Here is a 16,854-nt window from a genome sequence, read left to right as displayed (position 1 = left end):
AGCAGTGGGGACACGGCGCAGGCGCCGTTAGGCGGCTCAACGGGCGGGAGGCGCGGCCGGCGCGCGGCGGAAGGCGTGGCGAGGCGCGGGACGTGTCCCCGTATAAAATGCCGCGCCCGGTAACGCCGCCGCCATTCTGAGGGCTGGTGGAGGTGAGTAAAGAGCTGCGCTGGGCCGGGGCTTTGCGGGCGGGGAAGGGGGCGCGGGGGGCTTATCCCCCTTTTTTTTTGGCTTTGGGGGGCTCTTGGAATGCCAGACATCGTTTATGTGGGGAAAAACGCGGCTTTCCTCGTCCCTGAGCCCCTCCGGGGCCGCCGCCGCCCTCACGTTCCCTCAGAGCTGAGCCCCCCCCACCCTTCCAAGGGCGTTTCCTCGTTATTTTTTTTCCTTTTTCCCCCTTTTAAAGCTCTAAATTCACCCCGGGGATAACAACTTCTAATCGTTTCGTGTCTTTTCTTCTTCGCTTCTAATTTCTTTTTTTTCAATTTTTTTTCCCTTTTTTTTTTTTATCGTTATGCCCATCCCCCACCTTCCCCCCCCCTTTTATTTTTCCTTTCCCCCGCTCCAGGTTTGGTTGGTCTTGAGAGACGCCGTCGCCTTTACCACGAGAGAAAAAACCAATACAAACAATACAAAATACAATACAAAACGCGAACAAAACAACAATAATATACAAATATACAACAAAGAGGGGAAGGAAAAAACCAGGTTTTCTCTCCCCCTTTGCCGTGAAGAGCCGCCGCAGCCTCTCCGTCCTTTGGACCGTCCTTGGAAGCCGTTCCAAACCCGAAGGAAACTTCCACTTTAGAAAACATATTTCCCTCTTCTTTCCCCCCAAAAAACAAAGGCAAAAACCCACTTTTTTTTTTCGAGCAGAAAAAAAACTCAGGCAACTTTTTTTTTTTTAAATACTATTTTTTTTTTTTTTGGTTTTCAGTTTAGCTCGATCCACTCCTTTAGGGCTTTAAAAAACAAACAAAACCCAAGGGGAAAAAAAAAAACCCTTTAAATAATTCAAAATACCCGTCAAGCTGCAAAAAAAAAGTTGCTGCGTTTTTTTTAAAGCCATGATTAAAATGAAACGAATTTTTTGGCTCTAACACCACCTCCAAATGCCAAAATCCAAACCTTGAAGCGCTGTCGGCTGAGCAAAAAAATTGGATAGTAAGTGTTGAATTTTCAGCAGGCTCCCCCCCTTACCCTTTAAAAAAATACAAGAAAAAAAACCCTTAAAAAGTTATTTATTTGTCACAAAGAGCAAAAATAATGGGAGGAAGACCCCCCCTCGCGTGCTTGAGGAGGACGTGGGCTGTGCCTAAAGGTGGTGAAAATGGAAATTTTGGGGGGATTTCGGGAGAAAAAAGCGGTTTCGGAGGAGGAGGGGGTCCACGAGCAGCTCCCACAGTTTAAAAAAACAAACAAACCAAAACCCGCAAAAAAAAAAAAAAAAATCCTCCCCAAAAAGCTGGAAAATGGCCCCAAAAACCCGAAAAAAATCGCGCGGTTGGGGGGAGATGGAATTCAGGGAATTTTCGGGGCATTCCCGGCGAGCAATCTGTACATAAAGATTGCAAAAAAAAAAAAAAACAAAAATAGAAAAAAAATCAAAAAGCAAAACGGGGAGGGGGGAAAGGGAGGAAAAACCCGCGCGTGGAGGGGGGAAGGTTGGAAATTACAAAAAAACCCAGCTGATTTCTTTCCTATTTTTATTTTTTAGGTGCCATTTTAGGATTGTTTTTTGCGCTGAGAAACGCGGGGTGGGGGTGGCAAGGGGAGGAAGGTTAAATTTGGGCTTTTCGGTGGGGAATTTTTGGGGTTGGGGTGAAATTGGGGTTGGGGGGGGTCGCAATCTAGCAATAAAGATTGCTAGGCAGGCCGAGCTTTGCCCAAATTCAGCATTTTTTCCCTCAGAAATTCACTTTGAAGCGTTTCCCCCCCCCTTCCCCTCAGAGCCTTTCTAGGGCAGCTCCAAAATGGCGGCCGCGCTTTGTCTGCCCCGAATTCGCGGCTTTTCCCCTCATGATTCCGCGGCCTTGGGGGTTTTTATTCCACCTCCAACCCCCCCGGTTATTTCTTAACCCCCCCGCTTTAAATTCCTTTTTTTTTAAAGGGGGGGGTTTAAACCTAATCTTGGGGGTTTTTTAGGATTTTTTTGTGGGGGAAAAAGGGGTTTAGCGCGTTTCTCGTTGTCGCTTGTGTCTGTGTGCCCCCCCCCCCCCCCCTTAAACCCCGCAAAATTCCTAAAAAATTCCTAAAAAATTCCTTTTAAACCCACGAATTTGGTTTTTTTTCCCCAGCTCTAAAATGGCGCCGAGGCCTCGTTGTTGACGCCCCTCCCCCTGTGGGGCCCCCCTTAAAATTCCATTTTTTACCCCCCCCCAAATCCTTTTTTTTCCCCTAAAATCTCTTTTAACCCCCCCTTCCACCCGCAGGACCTATAAAATCCTCTTTTCCCCCCTTTTTTTCCACAGGATTTTTATTATTTTTTGTCTTTCCCCTGTTCCCTTTTTTGTGGGGTTCTTTTGGGGGGGGATTTCAGGGAGGGTTTGGGGAATTTGGGAGTGTCCTGGAGCCTTTGATAACCTTGAATTTATCGTGACAGGGAAATGCTACCACTGGGCTTCACCCCCTTCCCTCACACACACCAAAACCAACCAAAAAACCAAAAAAAATCGGAATTTTGGGAGGGAGAACACCCCCAAAACTCCATTTTTTTCCCGATTTTCAATGGTTTTGCCCCGTTTTTGCAGCTTAGGAAGCTTTACTTCAGCAAAGGGAGGGAACAGCCACAACCCGGGTAAGCAAAAAAATCCTTTTTTTTTTTTTTTTGGTGTTTTTTTTTTTTTTTTGGTTTTTTTTTGTTTTTGGGTTTTTTTTTTTTTTGGGCTTAATTCCATTTCAAGGCCTTTGGATCCAGGGTTTTCAAACATGCAAAATTCCCTTTTTTCCCCCCCTTTTCCCTCTCCTGGTGCATGTGGCAGTCGGGAGTTGGGCTTTTCCTCCTTTTTTTATCGCCAAAATTTCACAGATTTGGGTAAAAAACGCAGAGATCCCTCCTGAAAATTCAAATTTTTGATCAAATAAACCCATTTATTTGGCATTAATTCCTCCCTTTTCTCCCCAGTGGTAGCATTTCCTATTGGGGGGGGCACGGGCAGGCCCCCCCTTAAATTCCACCCCAAAAAAATCCCTGTTTTGGAGGTAAAACGAGTCAAAACTGCTGTAAAATCCCAATTTTGGGGAGTGGGGGTCAGGCCTTGACCCACCCCTCAATTTACCCAGCTGGGAATTGTCCCCACCCCACCTTCAAAAATGGGATTTTTCCCCTTTTTTGGGGATTTTGGGGACCCCCAGCTCCTTTAAGGGGGAGCAGACCCCAAAAATGAGGGGGGGACCCCAACAATCTTTTGGGGGAGGGGATTTTGCCCCTCCCCCACTGCTGGGACCCCCTCCCAGGGGGGCTTTGTGCCCCCCCCCGTTCATTTTGGGGCGGGGTCAAAGGTTACAGTAAGAATTTGGGGTTAAATCTCCCCCCTCATTTTTGGGATATTTTGGGGGGGTTTGTGCTGGTTTAACTTTTTCTTGTGTCTTTGCAGAGGGGTGGCATTGCTGACCCGCCCCCCCAATTAATCTCTTCATTAGGGGCTGAACCGTTTAATTAATTAACACTGGTGGGGGAACCCTTAACGACCCCCAGCTCTGGGTGCTGCCCCCACCCCAGAAATTGAGATTTTTCACCTCAAAAATGGAGATTTCTGAGAGGTTTTAACCCCAGGAAGCCTCCCCAGCTCCTCCCCCCTGCCCTCGTTAAGGAAACTGGGTCATAATTAAGCTCTAATTAGTGGTGATTAATGATGTCAGAGCCTGAAACCCCCCCAGGAAGGGGGGGAGGGGGCCCGGATTGGGGTCAATGAGCGTCCGGTCATTAAGGGGGGGTTTGGCCTTAATTAATGAGGTGTTAATGAATGCTTGGTTCATTAGTCAGAGGGTTTAATTATGGCCTGAGCTTTGGGGGGGGTGTGACACCCCCAATGTGGCAGCTCGTTAATTAACCCCTGCTTAATGAACCTTGGGGGAGGGTTGTGGTTGGAGAGCCCCCCCTGGACCCTCGTTCTGCTCGTTAATTAACAAAAAATTAATGAAATTATGAGGGGAAAACTGATGGGAATGACAGAGTTTTGTCTCTTTCTTTATTAATGAGTTTAATTCTCTTTTAAATTAAAAATTTGAGGAGGGGGGAACTCAGGGTTTGTGTCCCCCCCATGGTGCGACCCTAAATCCTCATCCCCAGGGTTAATATATTAATTAATTTCATTATTAATTAATAAACGAGTTAATTGAAATGACATCAGAGGGGAAGGGGGGCTCTGATTCCCCCTGGGGCCCTTGGGGGTCCCTGGGACCCTTTCTGGGGTCATTTTCCAGCTTTTTGGGGTGAATATCTGAGGTTTTGGTGTTGATTTTCCACTTTTGGGTTTGACTTCTCACTTTTATTGTGGTTTTCCATCGTTTTAGGGTTGATTTCCAGCTTTTTGGGGCCTATTTCCAGCTTTTGGAGGGCAATTTCCCGTTTTTTAGTGTTGTTTTCCAGCTTTTTGGGGTGCTTTTCCAGATTTAAGGGTCAATTTGCTGTTTTGGTGTTGATTTCCAGCTTTTTGGGGTGCTTTTCCTGCTTTTTGGGACAGAATTCTGTGGTTTTGGGGTTGTTTCTCAGCTTTTTGAGGCCTATTTCCAGCTTTTTGGGGTCGATTCCCACAGTTTTAGGGTTATTTCCAGTAATTGATATGTTTCTCCAGCATTTGGATTTAATTTCCTTCATTTTGAGATCCATTTCCTGCCTTTTAGCTTTGATTTCCTTCTTTTTTAGGTTGATTTCTCGAATTTTTTGGGGTTATTTTCCACTTCTTTGGGTTAATTTCCCTTTTTTAGGCTTTATTTCATCCTTTAGTGTGAATTTCTGATTTTTAAGATCAATTTCCCCACATTTGGTGTTATTCCCCACCTTTTTGAGGTTGATTTCCTCCTTTTTAGAGCCAATTTCCCTCTTTTTCCTCCCAGTTTTGCTCTCACTTTTCATTTCACCCCCAGAATTTTTGCACACCGTTCTTTTCTCCCCTCTTCCCCCACTCCTAACCCATTTTCCCCTCACATTTTTCCCCCTCACATTTTTCCCCCTCACATTTTTCCCCCTCACATTTTTCCCCCTCACATTTTTCCCCCTCACATTTTTCCCCCTCACATTTTTCCCCCTCACATTTTTCCCCCTCACATTTTTCCCCCTCACATTTTTCCCCCTCACATTTTTCCCCCTCACATTTTTCCCCCTCACATTTTTCCCCCCTCACATTTTTCCCCCTCACATTTTTCCCCCTCACATTTTTCCCCCTCACATTTTTTCCCCCTCACATTTTCCCCCTCACATTTTTCCCCCTCACATTTTTCCCCCTCACATTTTTCCCCCTCACATTTTTCCCCCTCACATTTTTCCCCCTCACATTTTTCCCCCTCACACTTTTCCCCTCACACTTTTCCCCTCACACTTTTCCCCTCACACTTTTCCCCTCACACTTTTCCCCCTCACACTTTTCCCCTCACACTTTTCCCCTCACACTTTTCCCCATTTTTCCCCCATTTTTCCCCCATTTTTTCCCCCATTTTTTCCCCCCATTTTTTCCCCCATTTTTTCCCCCATTTTTTCCCCCATTTTTTCCCCATTTTTTCCCCATTTTTCCCCCATTTTTCCCCCATTTTTCCCCCATTTTTCCCCCATTTTCCCCCCATTTTCCCCCCATTTTCCCCCCATTTTTCCCCCCATTTTTCCCCCCATTTTTCCCCCCATTTTTCCCCCCATTTTTCCCCCCATTTTTTCCCCATTTTTTCCCCATTTTTTCCCCATTTTTTCCCCATTTTTTCCCCATTTTTTCCCCATTTTCCCCCCATTTTCCCCCCATTTTCCCCCCATTTTCCCCCCATTTTCCCCCCATTTTTCCCCCATTTTTCCCCCATTTTCCCCCCATTTTCCCCCATTTTTTCCTTTTTCTTCCCCCCTTTTTCTTCCCCCCCTTTCTTCCCCCCCTTTTCTTCCCCCCCTTTTCTTCCCCCCCTTTTCTTCCCCCCCTTTTCTTCCCCCCTTTTCTTCCCCCCTTTTCTTCCCCCCATTTTTCCTTTTTCCCCCCATTTTTTCCCATTTTCCCCAACTTTTCCCTTGTTTCCAGGCTGTTCCTGCCATGGGCTCCGGCCCCATCGACCCCAAGGAGCTCCTCAAGGGCCTCGATTGTTTCCTGGGCCGGGATGGCGAGGTCAAAACCATGGATGGCATCTCCAAAATCTTCAGGTAACGCCCCAAAAACGCTCCTTTTTCAGCTTTTCCACCCTTTTCTTGCATTTATAGCCACTAATGGTTATTAATTGCTGTTAATTAGCCTCATGAAGGACTCGCAGAAGATGGTGAGCCGCTGCATTTACCTCAACATCCTCCTGCAGACCCGGGCCCAGGACATCCTCAACAAGTAAGTGTGGGGAAAATTGCATTTTGCTCTCATTTTTTGGGGAATTTTGGGTGGGTTTGAGATTTTCCCGGCCAGATCTGGACAGAATTCCCACTTTTTTCCCTCAGATTTTATCCTCAGGCCTAGTAGGCACAGGGAAAATGGGATTTTTGAGGGGATTTGGGGGAAATTTGGGTGGGTTTAAATTTTCCCGGCCAGATCTGGACAGAATTCCCAACTTTTTTCCCTCAGATTTTATCCTCAGGCCTAGCAGACACAGGGAAAATGGGATTTTTGAGGAGATTTGGGTGGATTTGAGGTTTTACTGGCTGGATCTTTCCAAAATTCCCACTTTTTCCCCTCAGATTTCATCCTCAGGCCTAGTAGGCACAGGGAAAATGGGATTTTAGTTTCATTTTTGTGGAATTTTGGGTGGATTTGGGTGGGTTTGAGGTTTTTCTGGCTGGATCTTTCCAAAATTCCCACTTTTTCCCCTCAGATTTCATCCTGGCTTAGTAAACCCTTAAAAAATTGAATTTTAGGTGGATTTTGACAGGGTTTTTTTTGGATTTTGAGTGGATTCAGGTGAAATTTTACAAATTAAAGCTTTTCCCAGCTGGATCTGGACAGAATTCCCACTTTTTCCCCTCAGATTTCATCCTGACCTAGTAATCAGGCGGAAAAATTGAGTTTTTTTTAATTTTGGGTGGATTTGGGCAGATTTTGACAGGAGTTTTTTAAATTTCAAATGGATTTGGGCAGATTTTGACAGAATGAAGGTTTTCCTGTCTGGATCTGGACAAATTTCCCCCTTTTTTCCCTCAGATTCATCCTGGCTCAGTAACCACATGGAAAAGTAAATTTTAGATGGATTTTGACAGGGTTTTTTTAATTTTGGGTGAATTTCAGCAGATTTGGACAGAATTAATATTTTCCTGTCTGGACCTGGACAAAATTCCCCTTTTTTCCCCTCAGATTCATCCAGACCTAGTAATCAGGTGGAAAAATTGATTTATTTTGGATTTTGGGTGCATTTTGGCAGATTTTGATGGGGTTTTTTTTGATTTTTGGGTGGATTTCAGCAGATTTTAACAGAATTAATGTTTTCCTGTCTGGACCTGGACGAAATTCCCCCTTTTTTTCCCTCAGATTCATCCAGACCTAGTAATCAGGTGGAAAAATGGATTTATTATGGATTTTGGGTGCATTTTGGCAGATATTGATGGGGGTTTTTTTGAGTTTTGGGTGGATTTCAGCAGATTTGGACTGAATTAATGTTTTCCTGTCTGGACCTGGACGAAATTCCCCTTTTTTCCCCTCAGGTTCATCCGGATCGGGGGCTACAAGCTGCTCAACACGTGGCTGACGGGCTCCAAGGCCACCAACAATGTCCCCTTCCTGCAGCAGCTGCTGCTCACCCTGCAGCACCTGCCCCTCACCGTGGACCACCTCAAGCAGGTCTGGCCCTGGGGACACCTGGGTGGCACCTGGGGACACTGGGGTGACACCTGGGGACACTCAGAGTGGGTTTTGTCCTGCTCCAAAGTGATTTTTGTCTCATTTAAAGTGATTTTTGTTTCATTTAAAGTGATTTTTGTCTCATTTAAAGTCCTTCCAGGGGCTCTGGGGACACTCAGGTGGCACCTGGGGACGTTCAGAGTGGGTTTTGTCCCACTCCAAGGTGTTTTTTGTCTGGTTTAAAGCGAGTTTTGTCTCATTTAAAGTGATTTTTGTCTCATTTAAAGCCCTTCCAGGGGCTCTGGGGACACTCAGGTGGCACCTGGGGACGTTCAGAGTGGGTTTTGTCCCACTCCAAGGTGTTTTTTGTCTCATTTAAAGCGATTTTTGTCTCATTTAAGGCCCTTAATGGGAATTTGGGGACACTCAGGTGGCACTTGGGACACCCAGGGTGGCTTTTGTCACTGCTGAGGGGATTTTGTCTCACTCCAAGGTGGTTTTTGTCTGATTTAAAGTGATTTTTGTCTCATTTAAAGTGATTTTTGTCTCATTTAAGGCCCTTAATGGGAATTTGGGGACACTCAGGTGGCATTTGGGACCCCCAAGTGGCTTTTGTCACCCTCGGGTCCCCCCAGGGGTGGCTTTGGTGTCCCCAGTGTCCCTCTGTCCCCTCCCTGACTCTTGCTTTCCTCTGCAGAACAACACAGCCAAGCTGGTGAAGCAGCTCAGCAAGTCCAGCGATGATGAGGGTGAGCAGGGACCCCCAAAAATCCCCAAAATCCCTCTGGAAACCCCCAAAAATCCCCTGGGACCCCCCAAATCCCCCTCAGACCCCAAAATCCCCCCAAAACACCCAAAAAAACCTCCATAGGAATCCCAGAATCCCCCTCAGAGACCCCAAAATCCCCCTCAGAGACCCCAAAATCCCTCTGGAAACCCCCAAAAATCCCCTGGGACCCCCAAAATCCCCCCAAGACACCCAAAAAAACCTCCATAGGAATCCCAGAATCCCCCTCAGAGACCCCAAAATCCCCCTCAGAGACCCCAAAATCCCTCATGGAACTCAAAATCCCCCTCAGAGACCCCAAAATACCCCTGGGACACCCCAAAATCCCCCTCAGAGACCCCAAAATACCCCTGGGACACCCCAAAATCCCCCTCAGAGACCCCAAAATCCCTCATGGAACCCAAAATCCCCCTCAGAGACCCCAAAATACCCCTGGGACACCCCAAAATCCCTCTCAGAGACCCCAAAATCCCTCTCAGAGACCCCAAAATCCACCTGGGAACCCCAAAATCCCCCTCAGAGACCCCAAAATCCACCTGGGAACCCCAAATTCCCCCCAAACATCCCAAAATCCCCCTCAGAGACCTCAAAATCCCCCTGGGAACCCCAAATTCCCCCCAAACATCCCAAAAAAACCCTGAGAGCCCCAAAACTTCCCTTAAAACCCCCAAAATCCTCCTGAGAACCCCAAAATTCACCTCAGACACCCCAAAAAAACCCCTGAGGACCCCAAAATCCCCCCAGACACCCCAAAATCCCCCTCAGACCCCCCAAAAAAAAAACCCTGAGGACCCCAAAATCCCCCCAGACACCCCAAAAAAAACCCCTGAGGACCCCAAAATCCCCCCAGACACCCCAAAATCCCCCTCAGAACCTCAAAACCTTCCTGAAATCCCCCCAAAATCCCCCTCAGAACCCCAAAACCTTCCTGAAATCCCCCCAAAATCCCCCTCAGAACCCCCAAACCTTCCTAAAATCCCCCCAAAATCCCCCTCAGAACCCCAAAACCTCCCTGAAATCCCCCCAAAATCCCCCTCAGAACCCCAAAACCTCCCTAAAATCCCCCCAAAATCCTCCTGAGAACCCCAGAACTCCCCCTGGGATCCCCTCGAAACCCCTCAAGCTCCCCCAAAAATCAGCCCAGATCCCTCTGAGACCCCCAAAACCCCCCTGAAGAGCCCCAAAAGTTCCCTTGGACCCCCCCAAATCCCCCTCAAACCTCCTCTAGGTCCTACTCCCTACCCTCTGCTTGATTAACGACTGATTAACGACTGATTAATGACTAATTAATTGTTAATTAACCCCTCAGAGCTGCGCCGCCTGGCCTCCATCCTGGTCAGCGACTGGATGGGGGTGATCCGCTCCCAGAGCAGCTCTCAGCCCACAGGTGAGCCCCAAAAAACCCCAAAATTCCCCCAAAATCCCCCCAAAATCCCCCCCAAAATCCCCTCACCCCTTTTCCCTGCCCTTTGCCCACCTCAGAACGGGATAAAAAGAAGAGAAAAGAGGAAAACAAAAACAAAACTCCCGTCCCGGAGAAGCCCCAGGAGACCAAAAACGAGGCCAAAAATGAGGAAATTCCCGAAAAGAAACGGGAAAAACCCAAATCCCTGCGGACCACGGCCCCCAGCCACGCCAAGTTCCGCTCCACAGGTGGGCTGGGTTTGGAATTTAGGACTGGTTTGAAGGGAATTGGGGAATTTAGGACTGGTTTGAAGGGAATTGGGGATTTTTTGGGGGAATCTAGGAGTGGTTTTAAGGGAATTTGGGAATTTAGGACTGGTTTTAAGGGAATTTGGGATTTTTTGGGGGATCTAGGAGTGGTTTTAAGGGAGATTTGGGCTGGTTTGGGGAATTTAGGACTGGTTTTAAGGGAATTTGGGAATTTAGGACTGGTTTTAAGGGAATTTGGGATTTTTTGGGGGAATCTAGGAGTGGTTTTAAGGGAGATTTGGGTTGGTTTGGGGAATTTAGGGCTGGTTTGAAGGGAATTTGGGAATTTAGGACTGGTTTGAAGGGAATTTGGGAATTTAGGACTGGTTTTAAGGGAGATTGGGGCCGGTTTGGGGTGGTTTTTAGGAATTTAGGACTGGTTTTAAGGGAATTTGGGAATTTAGGACTGGTTTTAAGGGAATTTGGGAATTTTGGGGGGATCTAGGAGTGGTTTTAAGGGAGATTTGGGTTGGTTTGGGGAATTTAGGGCTGGTTTTAAGGGAATTTGGGAATTTTTGGGGGATCTAGGAGTGGTTTTAAGGGAGATTGGGGCTGGTTTGGGGTGGTTTTTAGGAATTTAGGAGTGGTTTTAAGGGAATTTGGGATTTTAGGACTGGTTTGAAGGGAATTTGGGAATTTAGGAGTGGTTTTAAGGGAATTGGGGTTTTTTGGGGGATCTAGGAGTGGTTTTAAGGGAATTTGGGAATTTAGGACTGGTTTTAAGGGAATTTGGGATTTTTTGGGGGATCTAGGAGTGGTTTTAAGGGAGATTTGGATTGGTTTGGGGAATTTAGGACTGGTTTGAAGGGAATTTGGGATTTTTTTGGGGGATCTAGGAGTGGTTTTAAGGGAGATTTGGATTGGTTTGGGGAATTTAGGACTGGTTTTAAGGGAATTTGGGAATTTAGGACTGGTTTTAAGGGAGATTGGGGCTGGTTTGGGGTGGTTTTTAGGAATTTAGGAGTGGTTTTAAGGGAATTTGGGAATTTAGGACTGGTTTTAAGAGAATTTGGGATTTTTTGGGGGGATCTAGGAGTGGTTTTAAGGGAGATTTGGGTTGGTTTGGGGTGGTTTTTAGGAATTTAGGACTGGTTTTAAGGGAATTTGGGAATTTAGGACTGGTTTTAAGGGAATTTGGGATTTTTTGGGGGATCTAGGAGTGGTTTTAAGGGAGATTTGGGTTGGTTTGGGGAATTTAGGAGTGGTTTTAAGGGAATTTGGGAATTTAGGACTGGTTTTAAGGGAATTTGGGAATTTAGGACTGGTTTTAAGGGAATTGGGGATGTTTTTTGGGGGATCTAGGAGTGGTTTTAAGGGAGATTTGGGTTGGTTTGGGGAATTTAGGAGTGGTTTTAAGGGAATTTGGGTTGGTTTTGGGAATTTGGGGTGGAACTAGGGCTATTTTGGGGGAATTTGGGGTGGGTTTGGGCCTTTCTGGGTTTTTTTTTTTTATTTAGGAGCAGTTTTAAGGGAAATTTTGGCTGATTTTAAAATTGGGGCTATTTTGGGGGAGTTTGGGGTGGGTTTGGGCTGTTTTAAGGGAGTTTGGGGTGTTTTTTTTGGAATTTAGGAGTGGTTTTAAGGGAAATTGTGGCTGGTTTTGGGAATTTGGGGCTATTTTGGGGCATTTGTGCTGAAATTGAGGAATTTGGGCTGAGTTTTGGGCTCTCTTAGTGAAATTTGGGCTGATTTGAGACAAAGTTGGGGTTGATTTTGGAGAATTCAGAGCTCAACCTCCATTATTGGGATTTTAACGATTCGGGGCCATTTGGGGTTGGGTTTTGAGCTTTTTTGGGGGATTTTTGGGGCTGTTTTGGGGATTTTTTGGGGATTTTTTGAGCTTTTTGAGCTTTTTGGGGGGATTTTTGGGGGATTTTTGGGGATTTTTAACCCTTTTTTCCCCTCAGGGCTGGAGCTGGAGACGCCGTCGCTGGCGCCGGTGAAGAAACTGAACTCGGCCTCGTCTGACAAATACAGCCTGAAACCCGTCCCTGTCAAGAGGCAGAGGTGGGGTTTGGGGCAATTTCAGGGCATTTTGGGGCATTTTGGGGGTTTCTGAGCCATTTTGGGGTCTTGGAGCTGCTTTTGGGGCTGATTTGGGGAATTTCTGGGGCTGATTTGGGGCACTTCTGGAGATGTTTCAGGGTTATTTTGGGGTTTTTTTGATGGGCACTTTTGGGGCTATTTTGGGGGTTTTTGGGCCATTTTAGGGAGCAGATTTAGAGCTCTTTTGGGGCTGATTCCAGGACTTTTTTGAGGGACAATTTTTGGCCACTTTTGGGTCAATTTCAGGCCATTTTGGGGCATTTTTGGGGGTTTCTGAGCCATTTTGGGGTCTTGGAGCTGCTTTTGGGGCTGGTTTGGGGGAATTTCTGGGGCTGATTTGGGGCACTTCTGGAGATGTTTCAGGATTATTTTGGGGTTTTTTTCATGGGTGCTTTTGGGGCTAATTTGGGGGTTTTTGGGCCATTTTAGGGAGCAGATTTAGAGCTCTTTTGGGGGTGGTTTCCAGATCTTTTTGGAGGACAATTTTTGGCCACTTTTGGGGTGGTTTCAGGGCTTTTTTGGGATAATGTTGGGTCTGTTTTGGGAGGCGAGTTCTGTGGTTTCTGGGGACAATTTCAGGGCTGTTTTGGGGTAAATCTCAGGGGTTTTGGGGTGGTTTTTGGGGGATCCTGACCCTTTTTTCCTGCCCCAGTGCCCCGACAGCCCCAGGGGAGGCTCCTCTGGCAGAGAAGAAATACAAACCCCTAAACACGGCCCCGAATGCAGCCAAGGAGATCAAAGTGAAGATCATCCCCCCACAGCGTGAGTTTGGGGCCATTTTGGGCCATTTTGGGCCATTTTGGGCCATTTTGGGACACCTGGGGGCCATTTTGGGGTGGTTTTGGTGCCATTTTGGGGTTGATTTTGGTGCCTTTTTGGGGTGGTTTTGTTGCCATTTCTGGTTTCATTTTGGTGCCATTTAGGGTTTGGTTTTGGAGCCATTTTGGTGACAATTCAGGTGATATTTGGGACCTTTCTAGGGGAGACTTTTGGTGCCATTTTGGGGTGGTTTTGGTGCCATTTTGGGGTGATTTTTGGTGTTTTTTTGGGGTTGATTTTGGTGCCATTTTGGGGTGGTTTTGGTGCCATTTCTGGTTTCATTTTGGTGCCATTTAGAGTTTAGTTTTTGAGCCATTTTGGTGACAATTCAGGTGATATTTGGGACCTTTCTAGGGGAGACTTTTGGTGCCATTTTGGGGTGGTTTTTGGTGCCTTTTTGGGGTGGTTTTGGTGCCATTTTGGGGTGGTTTTGGTGCCATTTTGGGGTGGTTTTGGTGCCTTTTTGGGGTGGTTTTGGTGCCATTTTGGGGTGGTTTTTGTGCCATTTCTGGTTTCATTTTGGTGCCATTTAGGGTTTGGTTTTTGAGCCATTTTGGTGACAATTCAGGTGATATTTGGGACCTTTCTAGGGGAGACTTTCGGTGCCATTTTGGGGTGGTTTTGGTGCCATTTTGGGGTGGTTTTGGTGCCATTTCTGGTTTCATTTTGGTGCCATTTTGGGGTTGATTTTGGTACCATTTCTGGTTTCATTTTGGTGCCATTTAGGGTTTGGTTTTTGAGCCATTTTGGTGACAATTCAGGTGATATTTGGGACCTTTCTAGGGGAGACTTTTGGTGCCATTTTGGGGTGGTTTTTGGTGCCTTTTTGGGGTTGATTTTGGTGCCTTTTTGGGGTTGATTTTGGTGCCATTTTGGGGTTGATTTTGTTGCCATTTCTGGTTTAATTTTGGTGCCATTTAGGGTTTGGTTTTTGAGCCATTTTGGTGACAATTCAGGTGATATTTGGGACCTTTCTAGGGGAGACTTTTGGTGCCATTTTGGGGTGGTTTTTGTGCCATTTTGGGGTGGTTTTGGTGCCATTTTGGGGTGGTTTTTGGTGCCATTTTGGGGTGGTTTTGGTGCCATTTTGGGGTTGATTTTGGTGCCATTTCTGGTTTCATTTTGGTGCCATTTAGGGTTTGGTTTTGGAGCCATTTTGGTGACAATTCAGGTGATATTTGGGACCTTTCGGTGCCATTTTGGGGACACCTGGGTTCCATCTGGGAGTCGTTTTTGGGGACATTTTGGGTGGTTTTGGGTGGTACCTGGATCAGTCATTTTGGGACTGATTTGAGACCCATTTTGAGAAAAATTTGGGTCCAGTTTTAGGGGAGATTTCAGCCATTTTCTGGTGGATTTGGGATCCTTTTTAGGGCAGATTTGGGCACCATTTTGAGGCAGGTTTGGGACCCGTTTTGGGGTGAATTTGGGGGTTTTTGGTGACCTCTCTGTGCTCCCCCCAGCCATGGAAGGCCTCGGGTTCCTGGACGCCCTGAACTCTGCGCCCGTCCCCGGCATCAAAATCAAAAAGAAGAAGAAAGTTCTGTCCCCAACAGCAGCCAAGGTGAGGCACATTTTGGGCACATTTTGGGACATTTTGGGACATTTTGGGGAGCCATTTTAAGGATTCCTCAAGTCCCTTTTTTGGGGACACTCTGGGGGTTGTTTTAGGCACAATTTTAGGGGCTAATTTGTGAATATTTGGAATAATTTTTTGTAACACTTTTGGGCTCATTTGCAGATCATTTTTGGGGCCAATATTTCACTTTTAAATCATTTTTTGAGACATTGTGTGGCTTTTTAGGAACCGTTTTGGGGACTTAGGTGGCCTTTTTGGGGACATTGAGGCCTTTTTGGTGAACTCTTTGGCAGCCATTTTGTCCCTTTCTGTGGGACAATTTGGGAGCCATTTTGAGAACAACACGGACGCCATTTTGAGAACACCACAGACGCCATTTTGTGAACACCTCATGACCCATTTTGGGCACACATTGGGAGCCATTTTGGACACACTTTGGGAGCCATTTTGGACACACTTTGGGAGCCATTTTAGGCACACCTTATGACCCATTTTGGGCACCCTTTGGGAGCCATTTTGGGCACCCTTTGGGAGCCATTTTGGACACACTTTGGGAGCCATTTTAGGCACATCTTGTAACCCATTTTGGGCACGCTTTGGGAGCCATTTTGGGCACCCTTTGGGAGCCATTTTAGGAACACATTGGGAGCCATTTTGTGAACACCACATGACCCATTTTGGGCACCCTTTGGGAGCCATTTTGGGCACCCATTGGGAGTCATTTTGGGCACGCTTTGGGAGCCATTTTGGGCACACTTTGGGAGCCATTTTAGGCACACCTTATGACCCATTTTGGGCACCCTTTGGGAGCCATTTTGGGCACCCTTTGGGAGCCATTTTAGGAACACATTGGGAGCCATTTTGTGAACACCACATGACCCATTTTGGGCACACTTTACGACCCATTTATGGGGACACTTTGGAGCCATTTTGGGGACACTTTAGGAGCCATTTTGGGCACCCTTTGGGAGCCATTTTGTGAACACCACATGACCCATTTTGGGCACCCTTTGGGAGCCATTTTGTGAACACCACATGACCCATTTTGGGCACACTTTGGGAGCCATTTATGGGGACACTTTGGAGCCATTTATGGGGACACTTTGGAGCCATTTTGGGGACACTTTAGGAGCCATTTTGGACACGCTTTGGGAGCCATTTTGGGCGCACTTTGAGACCCATTTATGGGGACACTTGGGAGCCATTTTGGGCACACTTTGGGAGCCATTTTGGCACACATTGGGAGCCATTTTAGGCACACCTTATAACCCATTTTGGCCACCCTTTGGGAGCCATTTTGTGAACACCACATGACCCATTTTAGGCACACTTTACGACCCATTTATGGGGACACTTTGGAGCCATTTTGGGGATCCTTTGGGAGCCATTTTGGGCATGCTTTGGGAGCCATTTTGGGCATGCTTTGGGAGCCATTTTGGGCATGCTTTGGGAGCCATTTTGGGCATGCTTTGGGAGCCATTTTGGACACGCTTTGGGAGCCATTTTGGGCACCCTTTGGGAGCCATTTTGGGCACGCTTTGGGAGCCATTTTGTGAACACCACATGATCCATTTTGGGCACACTTTGCGACCCATTTATGGGGACACTTTGGAGCCATTTTGGGGACACTTTGGAGCCATTTTGGGGACACTTTAGGAGCCATTTTGGGGACACTTTGGGAGCCATTTTGGGGACACTTTAGGAGCCATTTTGGGGTAAACCCACCCCGTTCTGACCCACCTCGTGCCCCCCCAGCCCAGCCCCTTCGAGGGGAAGCCGGCGCCGGAGCCCAGCACGGCCAAGCCCTCGTCCCCAGAGCCGGCGGCCGCAGAGCCCATGGACACGGAGCGGCCGGGGACGCCGGTGCCCGCCATCGAGGTGCCCGAGCCCATGGACACCGGTACGGACTGGGGGCACTGGGACGGACTGGGGACCCTTTGGGGACAGTTTGGGTGGAGTTGGGG

General features: G+C 47.1%; 1 protein-coding gene across 1 annotated transcript in view; it reads left to right on the top strand.

Annotated features, from left to right (window-relative positions):
- Position 1: 1 nt before the first annotated feature.
- Positions 2–16,854, top strand: part of PPP1R10 (protein phosphatase 1 regulatory subunit 10) — a 34,371-nt gene continuing 17,518 nt past the window's right edge. The window contains 12 exon segments of the mRNA XM_059837358.1: positions 2–152; positions 569–1,164; positions 6,216–6,334; positions 6,423–6,509; positions 7,811–7,946; positions 8,644–8,695; positions 10,043–10,120; positions 10,216–10,386; positions 12,354–12,453; positions 13,145–13,254; positions 14,775–14,875; positions 16,646–16,790. Coding sequence (XP_059693341.1) covers positions 6,228–6,334; positions 6,423–6,509; positions 7,811–7,946; positions 8,644–8,695; positions 10,043–10,120; positions 10,216–10,386; positions 12,354–12,453; positions 13,145–13,254; positions 14,775–14,875; positions 16,646–16,790 — 1,087 coding nt within the window. The 5' untranslated portion in view covers positions 2–152; positions 569–1,164; positions 6,216–6,227.

The sequence above is a fragment of the Haemorhous mexicanus genome (assembly GCF_027477595.1).
Source record: "Haemorhous mexicanus isolate bHaeMex1 chromosome 32 unlocalized genomic scaffold, bHaeMex1.pri SUPER_32_unloc_3, whole genome shotgun sequence".
Taxonomy (NCBI): domain Eukaryota; kingdom Metazoa; phylum Chordata; class Aves; order Passeriformes; family Fringillidae; genus Haemorhous; species Haemorhous mexicanus.
This window is presented reverse-complemented; position numbering and strand designations above follow the sequence as displayed.